The sequence below is a fragment of the Pleurodeles waltl genome, chromosome 6, assembly GCF_031143425.1.
Source record: "Pleurodeles waltl isolate 20211129_DDA chromosome 6, aPleWal1.hap1.20221129, whole genome shotgun sequence".
NCBI classification, from domain to species: Eukaryota; Metazoa; Chordata; class Amphibia; order Caudata; family Salamandridae; genus Pleurodeles; species Pleurodeles waltl.
In genome coordinates, this window is record NC_090445.1 from 191,851,778 (window position 1) to 191,867,698 (window position 15,921).

Consider the following 15,921-nt stretch of genomic DNA (forward strand, 5'->3'; position numbering starts at 1 on the left):
GCGGCATAACGTAGAGTGGAGTAAAGTGTCACATAGTTGTGTGGTGTAGAATGCATTAGAGTGTTGTAGAATGGAGTGGCGTAGAGTGGAGCAGAGTGTTGTGTTGAGTGTTGTTTCATAGAGTGGTGTGGAATAGATTGGAGTGGTGTAAAGTGGAGTTGCATGAAGGGGAATAGAGTGCAGGGGCATAGAGTGTAGGGGTGTAAAGTGGCATTGAGTGTAGTGGCATAGAGTGTAGTGGCATATCGTGGAGTAGACTGGAGTGGGATGTCGTAGAGTGGCATGTAGTAAAGTGTCTGGGTGGTTGAGTGTCTGAGTGTAGAGGCATGTCGTAGAGTGGCGTGGCATGTCGTAGGGTAGATTGAAGTGGCATGTTGTAGAGTGGAGTGGTGTGTCGTAGAGTGGAGTGGTGCGTCATGGAGTGGATTGGAGTAGAGTGACAGAGTGGAATGTCATAGAGTGGAGTGGAGTGTCATAGAGAGGAGCGGAGTGTCGTACAATGGAGTGGCGTGTCCTAGAGTGGCAGGGCATAAAGTGGAGTAGAGTGTTGAAGAGTGAAGTGGTGTAGAGTGGAGTGGTGTAAAGGGGAGTATGCATGGTGTGGTAGCGTACTGTCATTACAGCCAACACATTTTCAATTGACATTGTATTTGCACAGATATACATTTTTAATGATAAAACTATACAGAGCACAAAGGATAATTTGTGGAAATGGAATCACCTTGTGTAATGATATGTATTAATCATTTGAAAAAAAATGTTCCTACCGCACTTCAGAATTATTTAAAAAATGTGCTTCATTTGTGCTCTCTTAATTATGGTATATTCTAAAATATCTGCAAAGGTAATTTACAAGCATTTAAATTGTGCTGTGTGCTAGTAATAATTATTTCCTTTCACAGCAAGATTGTCACATAAATCCTCTCACTTTGAAGTCAGAGAAAGAAATGTAAACACCTAGTTCCCCCGGAAGGCAAATGTCCCCAAGACATTGTTAGCACACAAGGCCCAGATTTATACTTGCTTTGCACTGAATTAGAGTAATTTTTTTTACACTAATTCAGCGCAAACCTAACTCCAAATTTATACTTTGGCACTAGACCCATCTAGCGCCAACGTTTTGGAGTTAAAGTCATTTTGTGCCTGCAGGAAACTACCTTGTGTCAATGAGCTGCAAGGTAGGTGTGCACAGGCAAAAAAATGACTGTAAGGCCCAGGCACCTTACTTATCCTCCCGTGCAAAAATGGTGCACAGGAGGGCCTAAATAATGGCGCTGAGCTTGCTTAGTGCCATTATTTAACGCCTGGGTCCGGGCACGCGTTAGGGGTCCTGTGGGCCTACTTCCATGGTGGAACACCATGGAATAAGTCCACAGGTGCCTTTCCCAGGCCCCAGGGACACCCACACCAGAGAGACAGCAGAGGATGGGGGACTCCATCCTATGTACGTATAGGTAAGTAGAGGTGGGTATTTTTTTTTTTTAAGTGCAATTGGGGGCCCTGAAATGGGCCCCCTTACATGGCACTGGGTGCAATGGCCATGCCCAGGGGACCCTTGTCCCCGCTGCTGACCACTGGGGTGGTGGGCATGACTCCTGTCTTTTCTAAGGCAAGAGTCATGTGGTATGGTAGGTTTTGCATCAAGAAATGACGCTAGGCTGGTTAGAGCCATCTTTTTTTACTCTAACCAGTCTAACGCGATTTTTGGTGCTAAACACCGTTCTCCCATACTACCACCCCCACCCGGCTAACGCCATTTTCCATGACTTTAGACCACCCTTTGCGCTGTATTGCCCCATTCGATAAATAAGACGCCCGGACTGCGTCTTGGAATGGCACTAGCTGGCAGTAAACTTTTTCATGCAAAACTGAGTTAGCGGAGTTTTCCGTGAAAAAGTATAAATATGGGTCCAAGTGTTCAACTCAGTGGCCTTAAGGTGAATGTAACGGAAGTAAGTCATTTCCGCCTGCAGAGCCGGCCGAGGCTTTGCTGTCAGACACACATCCGTTCCTTAAATTATCCTAGGCTAAAACATAGGGGAATGCTAGCATTAAGGTGCTTCGTTGAAAAGCATATGCTAAGGTTTATTTTTAAAAGTAAGTGACACAAAGTCAAAAACATTGACAATCAAGTGATGAATTAGCGCTCTGAAGCGCCACCGAGCAACATCCTAGTGCTCCGCAAAGCACAGAGGGACATATTTATAGGCCCCTAGAGCCACCTTGCGCCACAATAACATCATTTATTTTGACGTTAATGTGGCCCAATGAGGCCAAAATCCCTGTGCCATATTTATAAAGTGGTGCAATGCATGCATTGCGCCACTCTGTAAACCTTTGAGCTAAGTTATGCCTGCGCCAGACATAATTTATGCAAAGAGGGCATTCCCCCGTTAGGGAAGCTGGAAAAATGGCATAAGAAAATCTATGAGGTTCCCTTACACCATTTTTACTGCACTTTTAACAACTGCTCAAGAGCAGGCGGTATAAGAGGCCTTCCATTCTTTATAATGGGGCCCTATGTACTCTGCAGGAGTAGCACCAGTATTTTGGAGCTACTCCTGCAGAGTACATCAATAGCATCGTGAAAGATGATGCTATTGCCCCCTACCCTGCGCCATGGTGCGCTGTATTGTAAATACGGCGCACACATGGTGGATGTAGGGGGTGCTAAGGGGCGCAAGAAAAGTGGCTCTGCACTGTGTGCAGCGTCACCTTCCATAAATCTGCCCCAGAATAACTAAATGTAGAAAGATGGCCTTATTTCACCTTGATTTAGTATTACGCCACGCCATTTGATCTTCAGAATATACATTAAAATAAATGGATGTCCTAAGGCGATATACCTATATATCTGCTCGTATTTAATTTGCGGCATGTTTCATTTGTTTGAACTGTCATCACATCCTGCGCCACACATAAGTCAATCCTCACTTTGTGGGCAGCCACACTTTACATGGTGACACTTGTGACCCCCATATTTACAATATGCGTTTGGGCAAAGTAACAAAATTCGAAATTCACTTCATTAAAAAACCAGGACTCTCTGAAGGTGCTACCATTAACTTGCAGCCAATTGTTTGACGTTGTTTACTTTTTTGTGTGCTTGGGATGCTATCCAATATTTCAGTACAGAACATTATATAATTTTCTTCAGGATTACAAAAGCCTATAAAAAGAACATTCAGCTCTAAATAAGGCCTGAATCTGCTCTTAGGAAGATGGTGTACAATTGCTAACATGTGTTGGTTTATGCACTGGAGTTCAAGGCTTAGGCGGGCTAATAATTATGCAATAGAGCGCCTTGAATTCTTGGTGCTCGTTCTTCTTTCTGCAGTATCCTGGGACGTAATTGCTAAATGCTGATACTGCCAGGTAGTTTATTTACCAGATGCACAAGTGCCGCATCATTCTGTTATTGAGGCCTCAGAATGAGGAGAGAACTAGTTGGTATCACATGTTTTCTGCTTTTCAGAGTTGTGCAAGCTCACACAGTTTGCCTGCACGAATTGTACCAGGATTTATGAGAGAGCAATTTACAGCACAGTTATAAACCAGGCGCAAGTCAAACAAGCATTGGTAAATGCATTAGGTTTCGCCTATCTGAATATTATTATTTTTTTGTTGTTGTAAGATTTAGCTTGATGAGCAGATGTAAAACTGATATAGTAAACTAATATTTGAACCGGGGTACCTGAATGCCAGAATGTATGGGTGTGAGATGCAAAAGGTGGGCATGCTCACTGATAGATGTAATGAAAATAATAATACCTTACTCTGTGTGGGACACTGCTGGAGAATAGCCGATTTGCGTGGGGACAACAGAGAGAATGCAGAGGCGAGGAGGGGGGACAGGTGGGAAGTGAGTGTATGTCAGCGGGAAGGACCGCGCATAGGGGGAGAGAGGTAGGACAGAGATAAACAAGTGGAAAAAATAGTAAAACAGAGAGTGTGAGAGGTGCAAAAGAAACAGGGAAAGAAGGCACTATGTAACATAGAGAGAGAAAGGGATAAGTAACGAGGAAATCAACAAAGGAAAGCACAAGTGAAGGAGGGACCGAGAAAGGAAGCAAGAAGATAAGTAAGGATTTAAGAAAAAGAAAGGGAGGGTCAGCAAGCAAGTAAAAAATCAAAGAGAAAAGAAATGTGCAGGCGAAACCTAATAATGTGTTCTATGGCCTCCAACAGGAGCTGTGCTCTATTAAAAAACAGAAAAAACATGAATTTCCATCAATCCTGCATTCCCCATTGTGGTACAATAAAAACAATAAGCAGCACTTATGCACTTAGTAAAGACTTCAGTTGCATAACGCAGGCCAACCTTGCTGCACAACACGATTACAAGCAGATGGGGCGTCAGCGGCTATAGATATAGACAAGCAACAGTGCTGCCCTCGTGGAGCCTAGAGCATTACTTTCAATAGCGGCTCTGCTCATCTGACCCACAGCCTGCGTGGGCCAGGGGCGCCCATGGAGCACGCCCGGCTTATACAGGCTGGGCCTTAGTGCCAAGAAGAAATAACAGATACAGAACACCGCAGTGATGAATTATTGCCAGATATTGGGGCTGCCGTAATGTATGTTTTGCAGTGACAGCGCAGAGTACGGAATTTCTAAAATGATTGGATGCGAGATGGAGAAGTGCGGAGAAAAGAGAAATGTCAGCACTAGTAAAATTATTGGTGAACAAAAGACTAGATAGCTCCCACATTCATCCTCACTCGGTGCGAGGCACTATACCTTGCCTTTTGTTCTTTGTGGAACATGAATGTGACTATTAAAGCCTGTTGCTCAGAAACAATCCTGGCAATCTGAAAATTTGGCAGAATAGTCCAGTGATGATCACGGTCCATAAATACTGTCAGCAAGGCAAAATGCCACAAAACAAACATTCATGAGGATAGTCACTACTCATATCAAACACGAAAAACAAAATCACCATAATATGCAAAGGCCGTGGGCACAAAACACACTCAAGGGGAAAAGGAAGCGTGCCATAAAATGAATGTTCATATGATTAATCGCTAAACGAGTAAATTAACGCAAAAAGTAAAAACGACATGATATACAAAGGGCGAGAACAGAAAATACATTTGAGGAACTATACTGGTGCCTGAGTCCATCTACATATAGGGCAACTAAGTTGTGTAGTTAGGATATGTGGATAAATCAAGACGTTCTGCAGAAATAGAACAGTGCACGTAAGGCCCTCAGTGGCAACACATAGTTCACCAAACTGCCATGTCCACAGAAAAAACATTGCATGGAGACACTGGCCTTGCCCTCAGTAGGCGAATCAGTGTCTGGAAATTGTAATTTTATTGTAATTGTATTTATATAGCGCTTACTACCCCTGACGAGGTGTTGAAGCGCCTTTCAGCGAGTAGCACACTACTCCGGAACCCAAAAGGATTAGTGGTGGATTAGTATAGGGACATATGAATACAGTTTACAGTGAGTTAATTTGAGGGGTGGACATGTGAATCTGGTACTTGGATTAGGAAATATGAGTACAGTGTTTACAGTGAGTTAATATGAGAGGTGGGCATGTGAATAGAATAAGGGAGGGATAGAAGAGGGAAGAATCCAGAAAGTGGATCTATACTTAAAAAGAGAGAGAGAGAGAGCGAGAGAGAGAGAGATGGAAGTAATTGCTCACAATACACCTTGCACTTCTTCGCTGAAGCACTTTGGGCATACTGTGTGCAGCAAAGAGGATCATCCCTGCAGCAGAACTGGGATGTTATGGAATACATTGGCTTCTATACACTTTTCAGTCACACTTATTTCCCATCAGCCACTCTGCAGATCCCAGTGCATTTTTATAGCGCTTACCAGCATGTGCCTGGTGCCATTATGGTTCTGAAATCTGGTCACCCTTGGCTACTTCCTTTTTTAACTGCTCATGTATATGTTTCAAGAGTGTATGTAACTAAGGGGCAGAATTGAAGAGTTTTAGATGTGGGGGGACGCGATCGGGAATACTTCAGGCCTTGCGAGTAGAGCGTAATGAATTAGTGAACTGAAAGTATCTGCTGTATGCCGTCCTTATTCAATACATCGAGGTATGATGTTAAAGTCTTAGATGGCTCAACAATGCCACATCTGGAATGAAATAATAGCTGGTCTCAGATGAACAACCGGTAGGACAGATTGGACAGGCGATCAGTAAGCATTTTTTCTCTATTTAAGAAAGTCATTTTCAAGTGTGAGGTGTAATGGAAAATAATTATACAGGGAGAAGCCCTGTTTGAGAATAGTTATTCCACTAGTTTGATAAAGTTGACATGTCAGCGTCCATGTGTTAACAAGGCCTGGCCATTCTGACCCAAAAACAGATTCATATTCTAGGTAGAAAAAAGATCCACCAGACAGATTCCAAGTTGTTAGTCGTCATGTGTGGATGTTGGCCATTCTCTCGCAAACATGTTTCGTGGAGATCGCTCCACCGGTTGCAGAGCTGGCAGGTTCGCTAGCTGCAACACTCTAGAATAGCATCTTCCAAGGCGACCAAGTTCGGCCATCAGTGCAAGCTGGACCTTAAGTTCAACTGCAACAAAATCGGAATATTTCATTTTGTTACAGCGATGACCATGTTAGAAGAGGGAAGTAGCTGGCTAGGTTTGCATGATGTACTCGAGGGGTACGGCAGATGGCGTTAATTCTTTCACAAGCCCGCTACATTACGCAGATGGGGACAGGTCATGTCTGAAACTCAATAGCATCAAACAGATGTTATTCATTATGTGTCACTCGCGATTCCATACATAAAGCAGTCACATAGAAATGTCATAAAATACATCAGTAAACCAAAATAATTCCAGGTACTTTTTATAAATAACACACACCTTAGACAGTATCCAAAAGGGTCCCCGGAGTGCCAAGTTTGGCAGACCTGAGCCCCAGAAAGAAAGGCCTCAAAGGTCTATCTGGAATCCAGCAGTGAACTGGCTGTGACAATATCCAACCCTTGCTCGCATTACTGTGCTCTTCTAGGCTAGTCCTAACCCCACTCCTCCTTGTTCTGCCGAACTGCGGGGTGGGGAACAGCCTAACAAGACAGGAGACTTCCTCACTACCTGAAGTCACCACATAGCAGACATAAAAATAGGGCACGCATTTGTAAAGTCATAGTAGGGGTACCTCATGAACATTGATATAATAAAGTATGTAAAAAAGGCAGTGCTTAATTTGTGCTTGTTGTTTCCGGTGCTAAGCACCGGCACTTATTTTTCAGGGCCGGGGCTTATTCTTCTGCCTCAAGCATTTGCTGCGAGCAAAAGACGCATATGGGAAAGACCGAGGAAGGGAAAAATTTTAAAGGGTCACAAAGGGAGAAAGCAGAAAGCTGCAGGAGTGAGATGAAGGGGCGGGGAATAGCTGGGAGTGGATTGAAGAGGCCCGAGATGTCTTCGGGATTACGCTGCGTCAGTATTATGTGCTCGCACATTTAATTGCAGCAGGTTTCAAAGGAGACCTTTCAGCACCGGCACGTTTTTATTTACAAATTAAGCACTGAAAAAGGTAATATTTATCGTTGTAAAGGGAATTTGTTAAAATTCAATAAAGTTGCAGTACAAGGAATGTCAGCTGTAAAAGTGCAGCCCTAAGTGATAGTTCTTACACGAAAACAATATCGTAACTAAAGGGAATGTAATAACAAGCCTTGGTGTTGGGTCTGTTCAAATCGATGAAAGCTGCCTTTTGAGATTAAATAAAAGAAAACTAGAAAGCTGCAATTAGGTTCGTCGGTGATGAGTGAGCCATCAGGTGTGAAGGTAGCTTTCCTCAACTGGCAGGGAGGGGGGAAACGGTTTTCGATTGGGCTCCAAGACTCACCCCTATGGCAGTGGGAGAGAAAGTAGGCTTTGGCCTCTATCTTCTCCCTGTAGAAGTGATCTATGGAAATTCTGGGGTAGTTTAGCATGCAACCCTGGAAGGTGCGCACGATGACCTAAGCAACAGATCACCTCTTCGCCATTCTCCTGCATCTCACTGCCCGGAAGTAACGCACTGCTCCAAAAAGGTGCAGGAAAGATACAACAGGGCCCAACTCATCGGGGCTTCTTAGTTTACATCCAAGGCAAAGCACCGGGTAGATTATATGTCCACCAGAGACAAGCGCTGTGATCTCCCCGTGGCTGCACGCATTTCAAGCGTGCATTTTAAAAGAAAACTTGAAATGCGTGCAGCCACGGGCAGATTCAGTGAACAGGTAAAAATAAAATACAGCGTAGGGCACAATAAACAAGCAGCGCGCAAGCGCCGAGCAGACAAAAGTTTTTAAAAATGTCCTCACGAAGCGTATGAAAACAGTACTTGGTCGGTGGTAAACTGATAAGTACAAACACAGAGGAACAAGCATTGGTAAATGCAAGAAAATAGTGTGACAGCCAATAAAAACGGAGGAAAGGTGTGTGGCAAGGACAGGAACCAATGAAAAGCAAGGAAAGCAAGGGGGGGTGGGATGTAAACCCCCTTTAAGATGTATATTGAATATAAAAGATTTTCACAAGCATAGTGCAAGTGCGGTGCAGGCCAAACCTCAAAAGGAGGCCTGTTGATAATTTCTGTAGGCCATCAGCTTCGTAACTTATGTTCTTTGAAGCTCATTTAGACCTATGTTTAATCAGTTTTTTTCCCGAAATTTCCCAGAATGTGTTGAAAAAAGTTAAGTTCTGAGACCCATATTTATACATATTTAGTGCCACATTTACGTCAATTTTTGACGTAAAAGCAACGCAAACTTACAAAATACAATTGTATTTTGTTTGTGCCACTTTTGCGTTAAAAAATGAAGCAAATGCGACGCTAAAAAAAGTATAAATATGGGCCTGAACCTTCTAGGTGAGGAAATATTTTGAATGGAAATGTTACTTGAGGTACCACAGGAGAGTGGTTGAAATAGAAAATGTCTCCTCTGCTGCAAAAAAAAAAAATTTGCACAAAGTTTGGCATTATGCAAAAGAGTGAAAATTATTCATATTTCATGTAATGCAGCATTTTGGCACTATGTGGATGTAAAGTGGTGTAAAGTGGCATAAAGAAAATTACGCCAAAACTGAACAGACTGTTAAAGGGAAATCGTGGCCCGATTCTTACTCGAGGATCTTTTAGAAAATATGTGGCACATTTTGTGCCTAAAACTTGTAACATTGTTGAAACCTGGATAGAATTTACAGAAATTACATTTAATAGATGGAGATCGCTGAAAGTATTTTTGGTGAAATAAATAAGGGTAGTAAATATTGTGGGTTTGTTTTGGTTTTAGACATGTTACTCATGGTTTGCATCCAGCATGACAATTGAATTCATATTATCCCCATACATACAAAGGGAATGCAAGATACCAGCTCAATTTATTGTTCCATAAAGTTTCTAATGTCATCAGGGGAGGGGTGTTTAATGTCTGCAGTTTCTACTCTACCTTACCAGAACCCCTCAACAGCAAGTAGAAGGCTGCTGAGGGGCTAAGGACTTGAGGTTAAGGCTTTAATGTCATCTCAGGTTGAGGTGCATGATTTCATTTCTACTACCCCAGCCTCTGAAAAACTGATGCTTGCAGCTCGCATAACATTTAGGAGGCTAACATGCACCCATGCCCTACAATTGCCCCACGCCAAGAGCTGACATATCTCCTTTTCCAACAAGGGAAGGTGAACAGATAACTAGATCTGGTGGGAATGTAAGGGAAGGGCTTTCGCCACAGGGAAAAGGGTTTTCCCATCGAAGACAGTGCATCTGCATGTGTGGCTCTATTCTCCATGTGTGGAGTTCTCCACTCTAGACCTCTCCACAAAGGATGAATAGGAACCTTCCCAAAAAGTGAAACAGCATTCCCAGAAGTACGCATTGAAACCCACGCGTGGTGTAGCTTTGTAGGAGTACTTTTAAGCAATGGTTGTGGAAAAAGTAAATACATATTCAAGTGCAGGTATATATTTCCACCTGTACTTTTACGTTTTTTTCGTGAATGACGCCGTTGTCTTCACATCTAAACGTATGGCGTGTTGTGTGTTATACACTTCACAGCATCCTTCAGCAAACACTTGCACGTCCATGCACATCATTTTCCACACTGATTCAATAGGAATCACTAGTACACAGTGTGGCACACAACCATATTCGGTGTCCAGAGACCCGCCTGACTCTGGTCCTAAGCATCCCCGAACTGTACACACATCCATATGGCATAAGTGTTTGATGGTGCATCCTGGGTGGCGCAAGGCAGGAATTCTTGCGTGGACATCTATGTCCTTGGGGTCCTGTTCAACATTTCTGGGCCACTTGGTGCTTCTCTTACAGTCACGTGTTTGACACACCAGGCTCTACCACTTGATACTATGAACTGTTTCTTAACTTTACTAGTGGTTATAATTTTAATGACAATATCTACTACTGTTTTCAAGATTTCTAGGTTGCTATTGGGACATCCTTAGTTCTTCCTGAGAGCTATTGCCTGGAAATAATTTCCCTGATTTGTAGTTAGTCGGTAAATCAAATAATTAATGAAATAATCCATCCCACAATCAAATAATCAGATACGAGTACTGATGTCATGAGCCGCAGGTAAGGTTATGTCATAAAGTGTCCAGGCACAGGAGCGTTTGTAAGAGTAAGGCAGCTCAGTGGGCAGGGTGCCTGCACTTACAGGTTTAAGTCCTGGCAAAGAGGATGCCGCCTTTCATCTTTCCAAAGTTGATAAACTGCATACCATTAGGTAACAATATCATTGATTGACCAAGCAACTACAGAGAATTCTGTATGGGAGGTTTGTCTTATTAAGAATCATTATCCTTACTAGACTCAACATGCGCACAGCTATCCCTATACTACACTGCTGCTTCCTAACCACCTCTCTACTCTCTCGTTTCAGTCTCGACAGACCCCAGAGGGGGAGTTCCTACCTTTAGACCAATGTGAGCTGGATGTGGGTTTTGGAACTGGAGCGGACCAACTTTTCCTGGTTTCCCCTTTAACGATTTGTCATGAAATTAACCCCAAAAGCCCATTTTTCGATCTCTCACAACGATCTCTAAGAAGTGAACAGTTTGAGATTGTCGTCATCTTGGAAGGGATTGTTGAAACCACAGGTAAGATAAAGCTCGATGTGTGCAATATATGTGGAAGGTTTACTGCAATGTATCCCATGTGCATGCAAGAGTGAATGTACTTGGTGTTATTTTAAGTCTCAGTTGGTTCCCTACTAGTTTGTCATCATAGACATCAGACATCTTGTGCGACCATAAGCATTCCCAAAGGTCACTCAGCCTCTGGTAGTACGTGTCGGTTACATGTGCCATTGCTCTGGGTGAGAATCACTTAAACTGGCACTGGCTTTAATAGGACTAATGTTTTTGTTTTTATTAAAGGCTACAATGATCTGAAATTTAATACCAAAGGGGCATGCACCTTTCCAAGGAAGCGACTGGCACCATAATGCCCCCCGCGGCTGAGAGACAGAAAGTAGCCACGCCCATGGAAGATCAGCTCCTCGTGGTTACCGGGAGTACTTTTTTTGAGGTGGGGCGGGGGCCCGCAATGGAACTAGGATCTAGAAAACGTAAAAATCCCTATGACCTGCACCCAGGAATTCAGGGCCATAACCAAGGGGGACAGGCCAGCTCTTATTTCAGACTGCCCCTCCCTATATTTGAGGTTCTCATATTGCTGTTCGTTTAAAACTTTCCATAACATTTTTTATTTTTGCCAACCTTCCTTTTAAAGTTTAAAGTGGCTGGAGGCTCTGTCTGTACTCCTACGAAGATTGTTTTGCTGCGCACCTTTCGGCTGGCTAGTTTCCACACTTCCTAGTAGGCAGTGTTGCGCAGGCGCAGTAAAACACAGTGGGACCGGGCCTCTTGGCATGAGTTCTATTCAGCTCTGCGCACCAGGGTTTTAGGCAGCCTCACGGCCTTAACAGCAGCACGAATGGAAAGTGCATCATTTAGTACTGGGTTGGTTAATATCACGCCAGCATCTTGCAATGCCAGCAGAGATGGGAACCTAATGGGACTTGAGCAAGAGTTGAAGGAGCAGCTCCAGCCACCGAAGATAGAATAGTACTGGTAGGTAAGAACATCTCCTGCTGAATAGAAGTTACTTAATTTAACTCCAGCAATATCAGCTAACTCATAAACCAAGGCCTGTGGAAGTAATGTTTTTTCCAATTGAAGAGAAAAACTGTTAGTTTTTTTCCAAAATAATGCAAAGTTATCTGATGAAATAACGTAGTTTACTTTTAATGTTTGAACAACGCAATAACACTTTGATTGTTTTGATGCCAGTCACCTATGGGGAAACAATGATGGGAAATTGCAATATGAGATCTAGGCCTGACCGGACTCGACTGTTGCCTCAGAACCATCTACTACAAATCTGACTATATTAAGTTTCAGAAGTGCCCTTTGAACTGCACATGCATATATTTCTGAATGCATTAGGTTTGAACCAAGTGTCGTCCAAACACAAAACAATACACTAACACAAGAACCACAATGTAAGAGGGGCCAAAAAAACAACATAAGATATCCAAATGTCAGATCTGAATGTCACTGATACTTTGTTTTTAGAGAGCGACCAGTCTCTGGTGTGCTTGCTTGGTTTTGACGTCCATCTGTCTGTGAAATGAAAAGCTTGTCAGGTGTGCTGTATTTAAAGCCGGGAAAGGTTGTTATGGAGTCGGGGGCAAGTTCTCAGGAAGTGACAAAGACTCAGCATCACTGTGGCTGAACTTCATCTCCCTCCCATCATGGTCTTGTGCCCACATGTGTTTGACTTGTCCATAGGTTCTAAGGACCTCAGATTGTGTGACACCTATGTGGTCGGTCTTTCAAACCTAGGTATGTAAAGAGCTGCTGGGTCCAAGCTGTATTAATTGCATGGAGTTGCAAATTATAGTTGTTCATATTTTTTTTGTTGCAGCTATCGATATTTTGCCAATATTTTTTAACCAATCACAGCTGTTTCAGTTCTCACTCTGTCTGATGAGCTGACCCTCACTCAGCTATTTTGGATCATTGAGGTGATTGCTAATGTGTGTCTTCCTATTAGTAAAACGTATAATTTAAATGATTAATTTCATAGATACTGCTTGTTTGCGATGTTCTGTAAAATATGGTGCTTTAAAAAATCGTTCCTACTTTAAAAACATCTGTACCTCGACTCTTGTTGGGGAGAACAACTTTCGACTCTCAACAGTGCTCAGAGGTGCAGAGGAAGGAGGCCAGCATATACTTTATTTCAGTACACAGTACCCAAATTCTCTTTTCAGTTGCAAAATCCAAGGCACTTTCCTATTTCAAAACAGAGAACATCATGGCTCTTTCCTGTTTTAGTACAGAGAACCTTAAGGTTCTTTTTAATAAAGATATGAAGCATCACAGGGTCCTATCTTATTACCATGTTTTCATCAGCTGCATCCCGTGTCACCACACAGAGCTCCCAAATTTGGTATTCCAGCGCCATATGGCCTCCCTTGCAGTTTTGTCTAGTCTCCATTTGAAGTATGCCATGGCCCTATCCTATCAACATACTAACTAGTCCAAACTCCTAACCCATCCTTATGTTGATTACCCACAGACCTTTCCTAACACCATTCAGAGTACACCAGTAGTCTATCTCATCTTTAAAGAAACATGCCATAAGCTCGGTAATTCAAAGGGCACTAAGCCAGTGTGTTGGAGAGATTGGACCTGCTGGATGAAGGTACCATAACACTCGGGGCTCATTTGGAGTAACATGGAATTAACCTATGTTTTTGGTAAATGGGATGATAATTTATGAACCAGTTCTCTGCTTCAGATTGTGGCTGATTTAGGAACTGGCTTGGCTATCATGCTATTTGTGTGCATGTGCTAAACTTGTACTGTTTTAGTCAGAGCAACTAGTGTGGCAGGTAGGACCAAATTATGTGGCATGGTTAACTAAATTATGTAGCAAGAAAAGACACATTATGTGGCATTATGCAGCCCATTTTGTGATAGCATTACTTTGTTATTTTGCCATTATTACAGACGGCGACACTGTCTAAGCAAAAATGTCACCTTACTTGTACCAGTTAGCACCCAAAGATATCACTAAGCAACTGAAAGCTGACCCGTACAACACATTGCCATATTTTTTAGAAAGTCTTGACCCATTTCAGCTAGGAACGATTTTTTTGTTACAATCTACAGATAATGCAGCAGATGATGTATTATATGAAAAATGTGACAAATCCATAACTATGCGGAAAACGCCACAATCACAGAGTCGCATGATTGTGTTGGCTCTGGTTTTAGTGCATATCATTAGACTGTGGTTGTAGCACATGCGCAAGGATTACTTTGTAATATTGCATTTTCTCTTAGTGTGTTGACACAAATGTGAGACAGCAGGAAGTGAAGTGAGAGAACACAGAGGGAGCTCTTGTGTGCCATAAGGTCTTTTAGCTATATTGGCTATTAGTCATTGTAGTGCTTTCAAAGCTACTTGAAAAACCCTCCCTAATTACAACTATCATTTAGGAGGAGTGAGAACTCCAATGAGCAAGAATTCCAACATCAATCAACAGTAAGGAGATGATGACCAGTAAAGTCCATGGATGCCCCTGTAAAAAGGGATAATGTTCCAATATTTTGATGAACACCTGACTATACTAGCTCATGAGTCTGTAAAACCTACCCCCCTGCTAAAAAGGCCTAGCGGATGGGTCTGTAAAAATCTAAAACCCTCCCCCACCAGGTCAGGTTTCTTGTATGATATACTTGACAAGGCTAGTGTCACCCTTGCTTACCAAACACCATAGAACAGGTGAAGAAACACTGGACTGATCTTTGTCATGTGTTGGTATGGGAATATCCCCTGCATGGTGTACAATGGAATCCCCTACCCTGCAAGCCCCACTGCGAGTATCTGGCTTCCTGGTTTCTGAGTTTCCTGGCCCTATTCTCATGCTATCTTAAAGGCTGTGCAAATGTCTAGACTTGCCTTTGACCTTGGACCAGTCCCAGACCTACAGAAGCCCCCCATACTACTACCCTTTCACAGGTACATGAGTGTAGTGCATTGATGGCAGCATAGATTGCTTTGTAGTGGTTCTCATGTGACCAGGCCTCTTTACCTGCATCGTGATCGAGAGCATACTGGCCCACTCATAGAAATGTTTGCTGCTAAAGGTGAACGTTGAATCCTTGTTCTGAGACCCTAAGAAAAACGTATGAGAAGCTTGTTACACACTGAATGAGTGTCTGAATGAACCAGAATGAGACAGACCTGTGAGTTCCCTTAATGAAGGCTCTGGGCTGTTCATGAGTAGTTGCATGGATGTGATGTGAGTTTCCCCGACTGTACAAGTGTATTGCTTACATTTCTGACGCTGAAGGGTGGGAACTTGGACAGTGAAGTGGGGTAAGGGGACTCAGACTTCTTTTTAGAAATTCAATAGGGTCCTTTCTGATACAGATGTCTGCTTATTAGTGTTCCTGAAACTGTCATTTTTGTGTATGGCAGGGCAGGGGTGAATGGGTGGGACTGCATTTCCTGTTGTTAGAGTGGGAAGGGTCCTCTAAAAGAGTAGCAGCTCTTTGCGTCCTCCTGATCACTCTCTGGTATGATTGTTGATGGCTGCAGACTGCTCACATCTCTTTGTGCCTTTTTTGTGGGTGCTTCATCCTGGACACAGCCCTATTGTGAAGGGCATCACTTAAGACAATTGCTGAGCCTAAGACAGCCTAAGAAAGGCATATGAAAATAGAACTGACTCAACCTGGTTCTGAGAGGGCAGACAAAGAATCCACATCCCGCCTGCCATCCCAGTAAAAGATTAAGAACTGCTGACCAACTTGTTGCTCCATTTTCAAGTTCTACCTATGCAAGGAGGTGATGATCCACAGAGTAACCAGAGGACTACCGCACAACCAGAGTTGGTGTCTGCTTGAC

The 15,921-nt window shown here is 43.0% G+C and overlaps 1 protein-coding gene across 1 annotated transcript in view; it reads left to right on the forward strand.

Annotated features, from left to right (window-relative positions):
* Positions 1-15,921, forward strand: part of LOC138299508 (G protein-activated inward rectifier potassium channel 1-like) — a 196,811-nt gene that overhangs the window by 130,903 nt on the left and 49,987 nt on the right. The window contains exon 2 of the mRNA XM_069237781.1: positions 10,877-11,093. Coding sequence (XP_069093882.1) covers positions 10,877-11,093 — 217 coding nt within the window. The remainder of the gene's footprint in view (positions 1-10,876; positions 11,094-15,921) is intronic.